The sequence below is a fragment of the Nicotiana tomentosiformis genome, chromosome 3, assembly GCF_000390325.3.
Source record: "Nicotiana tomentosiformis chromosome 3, ASM39032v3, whole genome shotgun sequence".
In the NCBI taxonomy this organism is placed as follows: Eukaryota; Viridiplantae; Streptophyta; class Magnoliopsida; order Solanales; family Solanaceae; genus Nicotiana; species Nicotiana tomentosiformis.
In genome coordinates, this window is record NC_090814.1 from 14,460,326 (window position 1) to 14,471,315 (window position 10,990).

Below are 10,990 nucleotides of genomic sequence, written 5' to 3' on the forward strand. Positions count from 1 at the left end.
TTCTATTCTTAGAAGCTCATGATTTGTATTACCAGTTCTTGAAAAAATGTATTGGTTTATCTATTTTCTTTTAATTAATTGCCTTATTAATTTCATTAGAATTAGATAGTTGGTAATTGGCTTACCTAGCGGGTTGGGTTAGGTGTCATCACGACTAGTTGGATTTTGGGTCATGACAGTGTAACAATCCAATATAGCATGATAATCTGACAGCCAATCCAGGCCTAAAATAACATCAAAGTCTATCATATCAAGAAGTAGGAGAACTACACTAGTCTTAAGACTCCCAAAAGTAATCACACACGAGGAGAAGACACGATCTACAACAATAGAATCTCCCACGGGCGTGGACACATACACAGGAGAACTAAAAAAATCATGAGGCATAACTAGATATGAAGCAAAATAGGATGAGACGTAGGAATAAGTAGAGCCCGGATCAAATAGAACTGAAGCATCTCTATGGCAAACTGGAATAATACGTGTGATGACGGCGTCAAATGACTCGGCCTCAGGTCTAGTTGGGAATGTATAAAACTGGAGCTGGGGCCCACCTCCCTGACCTCCGTCTCTCGGACGGCCTTTAGCTGGCTAGACTTCACCTCTAATGGCTTGACCTCTACCTCTAACGGACTGACCTCCACCTCTGGCAGCGTGACCCCTACCCCTAGCTGGCTGAGCGGGCAGTGAAGCAACCAGTGCTGATATCATGGCACGAGAACTCTGTTGTGGCATGCTGCTCAACAGTCTCAGATATAACATCCTAATGTGACCAGTACCTCCACACTCAAAATACTTATCCTATTGTTGTGGATGCTGAAGCTGAAACTGGCCCGAACAGGCAGGGTAACCACAGTGGTAACTCTGGATCAGATGCGCACTAATAGGAGCTGATGGTGCATTGTTGGATGGCTGCCCAGAATGAGATACATAAGGACCACGACTCCCGGAAGCACAATGTAATGCCTAAAGCGCCAACTGAAATGACCTAGGAGGATGGCTTCTACCAAAAGTGCCCTTGTCTCCAGATGAGGCACCACTGAAATCACCGGAATGACTAGGCCTCTTATCAAACACTGGCCCCCTCTCCTGACCACGAACCATCTCGATCTGTCTAGCAATATCTACGACCATCTGGAAGGAGATAACATCTCCAGTCTCCTTAGCCATCTATAGCCTGATACTGAAAGTGATGCCATCAATGAATCTCCTCACTCTCTCCGTCTCACTAGGGAATAAAATAATGGCATAGCGAGCTAGGTCCACAAATCGAGTCTCATACTGGGTAACAGTCATATTACCCTGTTGAAGACGCTCAAAGAGCCTGTGGTAATCTTCTCTTAGAGTGAAATAAATGAACTTCTCTAGAAATAGCTGTGATAACTGATCCCAGGTAAGTGGAGGTGAACCAGGTGGTCTAGTCAACACATAATCCCTCCACCATCTCTTGGCAGAACCGGTCATCTGGAACATTGCAAAATCGACCCCTATGTGGATATATTTTGCACGAGTTTGATAGAAATTAAACAGGTTTCTTGAAGAAAAAAGAATTATAATTGGAGTAGGAAACTAATGAGGAAACCTATGTGGTCATAGCAGGAGTAGGATTCACTTTTGAGAGAGATATTATTCTATTTCATGTTTTATGACCTACCTACCGCCTAGATAATAGAGAATCTTGGCAAATCTTTATTGTTAACTTGGAGACCAAATTTGTAAGGACATAGAGTTAAAAGTGAATTTATTTTAGGAAAAGACTCATATTTTTCCTAAACTTCCTATATCTAGGGTTAGGAGGGAGATCTTTACAGGATATGTTTTGCACGAATTTGATGGAAATTAAATAGGATTCTTGTTGAAAAGAATTATAATTGGAGTAGGAAACAAATAATAAAAACCATGTTGCCATACATGGTAAGTTTTTTATGGAGTAAGTCTCTTATTATTTGTTTCTTTTAGGATTCAGACTCTTTATGCTACTAACGGTCTACCTAAATGTAGTCCAAGTTTACTTCACTGTAGATGTGCACTTTCATTATTTTTTTTCATATAAAATTGAGAAAAAGTGAGAAAAAACGAGTTCAAAATTCTGAAGTGGATATTGAAGTCTGGAACGTGCAGAAGAACCAGACTAGAGAACATGTTCCCTTATACAGTGTCAAAATTCATTGTGTCTAGTCTAGTTTACTGTATTAGGCTATTGAGTTGTAATCTTATTTGCTTATACAAGAAGCATTTCAAGGGGGTTTTCTCTGTGAGAGAATTCAAGTTTTAGGCTAGAGTTAGCATGAACGTTTTGCTACAAGTGGCTAGGATTTAGTCTTAGGTTATAAGAGTTTTATAAGCTGAAATTGTTCGTTGTTTTAGTGAAGTTTTTGTGAAAACTTCCAGAGGTGAATCGTGATTTTAACTTCCTCGAACAAGGAGGATTTCTCCGTAAATATTTTTTGTGTATTTAAATCCGCACTTTACTATTTAAGGAAGGAACATATATAGAATCAAAAAACAAATAAAATGTTGTGACTCTTTGACTCTGCAAAGGACTTCAACTTGGAACAAAGAAAAAAGGAAGAAAATAAATATCTAATTTCCAACACTGGGTTACTGGTCCACTTGTAAGCACATCTGAGGCTGAACATATATTCGACACACAGATACTCACTTACGCAACAAGGTTCATCACCACAAGGCTCAAAGATTCACGTGGACCCCACTTATTAGAAATCCAACACGGCAGCCTTCTTCCTACTAAGTATTAAAGCAAAGCAAAAATACTACTCATTTTCCCTCCCACAAAAGATGGAAACTTTCTGCTCCAATTTTGATCTTGGATCATCAATCCCCTTTTCAGTCTCCAAATCCTTGATTAATCCAACTTCAAAATCATTTTTTTCTTGTAGATTTTCACCCTTAAATCATGGTAAAACACCAAGATTTAAAGGGGTTGTTCCACAAGCTTTAAGCAGAAAGGAGCCTATTGAACAGTTCAAGAAGAATGATTTTCTTGAAAAGAATGAAAATTTGGTGAAATGGGTAGGGAAAGGATTTGTTGGATTAGCTGCTGCTTTGTCTTTGTGTTGTAATTCTCCAGCTTTGGCTGAGTCTCTTACTGTTGCATTTCCTGTCTCTCACACACCTGAGGTAATCCATTCAATCCATTTGCTTTCTTGTTGTTTCATAAAAGGGCAGAAAGGATGTTGGGCTAAAACAGCCGACAGATACTTTTAATATGGTATAATATTGCCCACTTTGGATCAAGCCAACACGATTTTTTCCAAAAGGCCTCACTCCAAGCTCATAAGGGTACACAAAACGAGCCCCGCACCATCACTTTGGCATCTCCATAGTTGTCCCCAAACCTGGGCTCTGATACCAATTGTTGGACTAAAATAGCCTATAGATACTCTTAATATAGTATAATATTGTCCGCTTTTGCCTAAGCCCGCACGATTTTCGCCAATAGGCTTCAAATATTTTCAGCTATGGAAAATTTAGTAGCTGCTGATTTATGATTTAAAGTAGAATTTTATTGGAGTGTTAGTTTGTTATATGGTTGAATGATTGTTAATTTGTTTGGTAGGTAAATACAGTTCAGAGGACATTAATAGAGGCTTGGGGTTTGATTAGAGAAACTTTCGTAGATCCTACTTTCAACCATCAAGGTAATTTGACATGGTTTGATTATTTTCTTTTTAAAGTAAACTTACATTCTCATTTTGGCTTATCAGCATGAAATATGTAGTTTGAGCTTAAGTGGTAAAAATCGTATTATTTTGCAGATTGGGACTTGAAACTGCAACAAACAATGGTAGAAATGTTTCCCTTGAGGTCAGAAGATGCTGCTTATAGCAAAGTCAGGGGAATGCTATCTACGCTTGGAGATCCCTATACGCGCATTATTAGTCCTAAGGTGAGTATTTTTAGGGCAGTCCATTTACACCAAGGAAATCTTTCTTGTATGATTAAGAAAAGTAATACTAATCTCTAATATCATGTGAGATGAGGAATTTCCGTATCTGTTTCTCTGATAAACAAACTGAGAGTTGGTTGAGGAAAAAATTGGGACGCCATTTCTTGGAAGTTCCTAGTTCATAATGCTAGAGCGGTAGGTTCGCGTTTCAAATTGATATATAAGTGATCAGTCCAATTAGCCTTTGTAAGGACTTTGTGCCATGTCTTCCCTAATTCCTAATATGGTTAATAATTTGTAATTCTTCTATGACATTGACAATTTTTTCGCAGGAGTACCAAAGTTTTAGAATAGGAAGTGATGGAAATTTGCAAGGTGTTGGCCTCTTCGTCAGCGTTGAACCGAACACAGGGCATCTGGTCAGTAAGAATAATCAAATGAATTTGCTGTTTGCTTGCCATTTTACTTTATTTCTGTGAAATGTAGATTGCTTAGTCATAAAATAGATTTTCTTTTTGTAGGTTATTGGCAATATTGTTTATCTCTTACTTCCTTATATAAAAATGCTTTATAAGTGGAAATATCATTTTTGACAGTGTAGTTTATACTTTTCTCATCTGATCACATTTCAGGTTGTGTTGTCATGTGTGGAGAATAGCCCAGCTGCACGTGCAGGTATCCGTGAAGGAGATGAACTGCTTGAGATAAATGGTACTACTTTTTTCTTCAGAATTTAGCAAATTAATGACCTATTGGCTTAGAGATCTTACCTAGAGTTTTGAAATTGATACTTCCATCTTGTGGAGTAAACTGAGTTTCCTAATTGAAGGTGGCCGAATGATTGCAGAAGCATCGTTGTCTTGTTGTGAAAACATCCAAGCTTTCTACAGTACTAAACGTTCTTATCTAGTTATCAGAAGTTACTGTTCATTGTCGATTACAAAAATGTAGTAATCGTCCTTATCAGTACAGTACTGCCAAAAAATGGTGGCAGACTTATGAGCGGGGTAGGCCAGCAGTTGTGCAGCGAAAGCCTTTCTTCATGATAACTCAAGAAAATTTGTTAGTGAGATCAATTAATGTCATAAATTGTTTTTAAAAAACTGAGCAAAAATCGCAAAATTTTAACAGTGCACTCCTCCTCGTCATCAAACAGAAATCACATAAATTGCTTTGTTTATTTGTTTCTCAAAACAGCAGTATTAAAACTTGAGTTTTGCTTCATTTTTCTTCAGGAGAGAGGCTTGATGGAGTTGACAGTGAAGCAGCAGCTCAAAAACTGAGGGGTCGTGCTGGTACAATTGTTACTGTCAAAGTTCACAGTGTAAGCTTGTCACTTTTTCATTGAGATCGTTGAACTTTCTACTTTTTTCTGAACATTATTATGAAGTCTTATATCTACATCCACAGCCACCTGATCAGAAATTTCATACACAAGGGCCTTCTGTGGCTTATTCTTTTGCATATTATGTCTCCATTCTCTTAATATTTCACCCTTTTTTGTCGCCGGGCAATAGTACTTGTTGCTTGAAACGAAAATTAACTTCATTTTCGAAACTTTCTCAAATTTATTATCTTTCACTGAAGTGAATGCTCTCTGACCGTGTATTATCACATTTTTCTGTTCTTCTCTTGACCAGGATAACGGGCCAGGAGTATCTGGTTACAAAGAGGTATGATATCTGAACTATGTAGTGTTGTAGCTTTCCTCAATTAGAAGAAACCACAATCTTTTATATTTTTCGGTTAAAGTTTTCTCAAGTACATGCATCTAGCCAATTTCCTGTTATCTAGATTCAAAATCCACAGATTTCCTAATCTTCTTGATTAATGTTGCTTATCTTTATAGGTTAAACTACCTCGCGAAGTGATTAAGCTTTCGCCAATATCCAGTGCCATAATCCCCCATAAAATGCCTGATGGTCGCCTCTTGAAAACTGGATACGTGAAGTTGTCAAGCTTCTCTCAGGTAGTTAATCAGTCATCTCCCCAGAGTCAGATTATTGACTTGCCTTTGTTTTTTTCGTTCCTTTGCATATCTTGAGTTAAGACTTCCATTTTCTTAATGTGACAGTCTGCTGCTATGGACATGGAAAACACAATTCAGGAGATGGAAACTCAGGGTGTACAGTCATATATATTAGATCTTCGCAACAATCCTGCAAGTTCCTTAACCCTCCTCCTCTTCAATTTGTATACTCTCAAAGTTAATCAATTCGCCCTTTTGTCATCTGACGTGTCTGTATTATTTATCTTTAAATACATTATGCAGGGAGGTCTGGTTACTGCCGGGCTGGATGTTGCCCAAATATGGCTAGATGGCGATGAAACGCTTGTGAACACTATAGATAGGGACGGGAATATGTTACCAATTAGCATGGTCGATGGACATGCTGTAACACACGATCCACTAGTCGTCCTTGTAAGTTGAATACACATCCTTCTCGTTCTGTAACACAATATTCTTGAGCGTACTATGACTTTCATTTGAACCGAGGAGTTTAGTAGTTGCGCAGAAATATTTATGCCTTAGATTTCCTTCTTGACAGGTGAATGAAGGGAGTGCAAGTGCTAGTGAGATTCTGGCGGGGGCACTCCATGATAATGGCCGCGCGATCCTTGTTGGGCACAAGACTTTTGGCAAAGGAAAGATACAGGTTTGGCTGGAACTTTGGATGGATACTAACCTTTCTACTCTATAGAAGCCATCTAGTGTTCTAAATTGAATGCTGCACCTTTTGTCCATTTTCTTAACTGTCTTACTTTCTGATGAATATATTTTGTAACTTTTCCAATTGTCTTTGGGTGCAGAGTGTAACACAGTTGCACGACGGATCAGCTCTATTTGTTACAGTGGCCAAGTATTTATCTCCAGCACTTCACGACATCGACCAAGTGGGAATAACACCTGATGTTCAGTGTACAGTTGACATGCTTAATTCACCCAAAGACACCTTCAAGAACAAGAGCGCGCCCTCATCTTTGGAGGCTGATTCTTGCATCATTGTTGCAGAACATGAATTGGATATTCAAAAATCCGAGGGCTCTGCTTCTTGACTAGTTAGGAATACTAACAGTCTCTTGCATTTGTAGCATACTATTCATTGTATAGTAGGAGATTCAAAATGGTAGGAATGGTTTATGAATATAAACTATATTGTATGGAAGTAAAGGTAATATTTGTCCTTGGAACATGATGAGAAAGATAACAAGTTCAACAATCAAAACTTCAACTAAGGTTGTTTCAATAGAGGCACTTTCTACTAGTGTTAGGTGTTCAATAGGAAACAACCTTAGTTGAAGTGTTTAAATGAAAAGAACGTGACAATTTTAAGTGGTTGTTTATGTATTTGGCCTAAGTTGAAGTGTTTTAAGTGAAAAAACGTGACAACTAAATTGAAGTGTAAGTGAAAATGTGACAACTTTAAGTGTATGTATTTGACACTTTAAGTGGCTGCGTAGATATTTGGCATGAAGAAACCAACATAGGTGAAAACCAAAGATGTTCCAATCAAAGCACCAAAAACTGGCAAAGAGAACCCTGCTCCAGCATCCGGCGTTGGCGCCGGTGCCATTCTAACTTTCTCTGCTGACGCAGCAATGGCAGCAAAAATGATGCCATTTCTATACAATTACCGGAAAAATTAAGCACTCAAATTGCTTAGAAGTATTAAAGTTGGATTCTTGAAAGCAACTTATTGAGTACTTGGATTGTAAAGTATAAGCCGAGATGTCTTTGATATTTATAGGTAATGAATGAGTAGTGAGTTTGGTTTTGGTAATAGACCAACTCAAATGGCGTGTAAATTGACCTGGTTATATTATGGTGACCAGGAGGACCATTGTTTACACAAACCCACCTATAAACACATTATTCGCATGAGTTGTTTACACCAATTCAACAAGCACATTACATGTCTCCATAAATAATATTATCTCTAAGTTATAGTTAATTAATACATATTTTATCTTTATTATCGCTTAACAACAACAAATACTACGCAGGGGCGAAGCCACCTTTTGCAAAGGGTGGTCAACTGACCACCCTTCACCAAAATTTTATGAAGAATTACACTGTGTATATATTGATTTTAGATGTATAAAATATATATTGAACAACCTTTGTTGGGAATTATTTTTTACTTCTTTCAAGTTTAAACACCCTTGAAAATATTTCTAGTTTCGCCACTGCTACTACGTCTCAATTCCAACTCCTAAATAAGTTGGGGTCGGCGATATGACTCCTCATTTATTTTATTTAGCTTAACTCATATAACCATCATTACCAAAATAAAATAAAGGTGCAAGTAAAAAAAATTATATATATATATATATATATATATATATATATATATATATATATATATATATATATATATAAAATAGTAATAAGAAAAATAAAATAAAAGCTCTCTACCAAGTCTAAAATTTATTCCCAGGTAGAAAATTTTTATTATTACTTAATTATGATAAATTTGTATAATATGGTGTAAACACCCTATATAAGTAAATTTTTAACTTTGTTAAATTATGGTGACTAAAAGGTGAAGGTGTTAATAAGTGGAACAGGTCATAGGCGGCGGCTATGATTCCGTCATTTCGCCACATGGTGAGATGCTGGAGCGGTAGTTAGTTGGCCTATCCGTGTTACAGTTGGTAATGTCAAAACAATCAAATTTTGAATAAGATTTAAGCCATGGACCAAAGACTTCTAATTTGTGAGTAAGCATTATTTCTTCTTTTAGTCTATAGTACTGAACATTTTGATCTTTGGTTGTTGGTTATGCCGTATGCGGATGGAACACGTGGTTAGTTGAAGGGGAAAATTAGATTTTAAAAAAAAAAAAATATTTCTAGTCACAAAGTGTTACAGGGGTTGAGGGAGTCCATCATAAATCTTTAAAACTTTGTATGAATCGTCTGCATATAAAGTGCTAGAGCAGACACTTTCTTTTAGATATCGTAATTTGATTTGAAGATCCCTCTTCATCATTACAAGTCTACTTTTATTTATTTATTTTAGGTCTATGCTATGGTCGTGGCTTAAGGGCTTGAACGCCTATCTTGAGTTTGATTATATTTAACTGCGTAACTATCCTCAGCGACCCCTTTATACTAATTTATAATATAATTAATTGCACCTTAAAAACTTAGGTGGCAGAGTGTCTAAATCACTCTCTCTGAGAGAGTGATAAGAAAAAAAGATGTTACAATATTATTTCTTACTTTTATTAAAATGAAAAATATACTTTCTTACTTTTTCTTTTTCTTTTTCTTTCCTTTTTCTTTGTCTTTGTCTTTTCCTTCTTCTCCCCTTCACTTTTCCCGTCAACAACGTGCTGGCCGGTGACTTTTATTGCCTTCTTCTTTAATTATTTGGTTTAGTCTTCTTCCTCTCTCTCCCTCGATACAGAAATCACACTTTCATAAAATAATTATACATATGTAACCACTCAGATTTGGAAACATCCATCACCGAAAAATCTTTTTTCTGCCGAAAAAAATAGAGCTTTTGAAATTTCAAACCGAAAAAAACATTTTCTTACCCAGCAGACACACATATAATCACATAATTCACCATCACCTCCTAATTATAAGAGCCACTATTTTTATGCCGCCACAATTATCGGTGATAAAAATCATCCAAGCCGCCACCACCACAATCGGAAGGACTTTTTCATAGAGGAGAGTGATAGGCCGATCCGAAAAACAAGCTTGAAAATAAATGGAGAGGTCATCCTATAGCCATTTAAAGGCTTCAAGCCTAGTTTAGCAAAAAAAAAAAAAAAAAATCATGGGCCAAAAATTAGAATATGGGGTGAAATTATGTTGTCTAGTTTGGTGGTGACGAGAGTAAATGAAAAAGAGAAAAGAGAAAGAAAGAAATAAGGGAAAGAAAACAAAAATAAAATTTTAATGAAATATACACTTTTCTGGGGCGTGTAGTTCACATCCCACCAGAAATCTGGTTATAGTGTCTCAAGGGTGAATTTATACTATTTTAAAATAGTTCTGAGGATGGGTAATAGGACCCTCGAAAAGGAAAAATGTGTAGTTGAAACTTCTGTCATAGATTTAGGGGTACTTATATAATTTTCTCTAAAAGCAAATTAACTGTGAATTAGGGGCCATATAGTATTTATCGAAGTTTAATTGCTATCAATTGTTGAAAATTCTTAAAGATGAGAAAATCTTTATTTGTTCAAATTTGAAATATAAATTTAATTAACATTTAAACTAAACTTCGAACCACAAAATGAATTTCGCCTTAAAGCGTCATTTTGGTCAAGTAAATCATAAAATTGGAACCGAGCCACACGAAATCAATTTAAGAATAAATAAGAAAAGTAACGCAATAACAAACTTAATTATAGAATGAATAGAAACTTTATTTGATCATAACAAACTTAAGCAAATACGTACAATATCCAGTGGCAATATTCAGTACATTATATGATGATCATTTTTAAAATAAAAAAGCGCCATCAATAGAATCACTGCATGAAGAAACCAACAAGGGAGAAAAGCAGAGAGGTTCCGATCAAAGCACCAGAAATCAGCAAAGAAAAACCAGCTCCGGCGTCGGGCGATGGCGCCGGTGGCATTCCAACTTCCTGTGCCGAAGCTGCAATGGCAGCGACCATGACAACGAGCACGAATGCCTTGACAATGTTAACTTGCGCCATTTCTATAAAATTGAAGAAAGAATAAATACTCAAATTGGTTTCAGGAGCTGATATTGAGTTCTAAAAGGCAACTTGAGCACTTGGATTGAAGTAGTGAAGTTTAAGATCAGAAGTCTTTGATATATATAGGTAATGAATGAGAAGTAATTTTGAAGACGACCAACTCAAATGCCGTGTAAATTGACCTTGGTTATATTACGGTGACCAAAAAAGATTATTAATGTTATAAGATGTGGTGCTAATGATAATTTGACCAGCTCATGTTCGGCGCCTGTAAGAATCTGCCACATGGTGTGATGCAGGAATGGTTGGCCTATCCATGTTATGGTTGGCAATATCAACAACATTCAAATCTTGGTTAAGTACATAATATTTATGCCATGAACCAATGACT

General features: G+C 36.6%; 1 protein-coding gene across 1 annotated transcript; it reads left to right on the top strand.

The window, feature by feature from the left end:
• The first annotated feature begins 2,776 nt into the window (after positions 1-2,776).
• Positions 2,777-7,102, top strand: LOC104090059 (carboxyl-terminal-processing peptidase 3, chloroplastic). The gene is made up of 12 exons (XM_070196736.1): positions 2,777-3,141; positions 3,581-3,662; positions 3,780-3,910; positions 4,243-4,329; positions 4,543-4,621; positions 5,146-5,234; positions 5,551-5,583; positions 5,760-5,879; positions 5,985-6,075; positions 6,187-6,332; positions 6,460-6,567; positions 6,722-7,102. The coding sequence occupies exons 1-12, from the start codon at positions 2,800-2,802 to the stop codon at positions 6,965-6,967; spliced, it is 1,554 nt and encodes a 517-aa protein (XP_070052837.1). The 5' UTR covers positions 2,777-2,799; the 3' UTR covers positions 6,968-7,102.
• Positions 7,103-10,990: the final 3,888 nt, after the last annotated feature.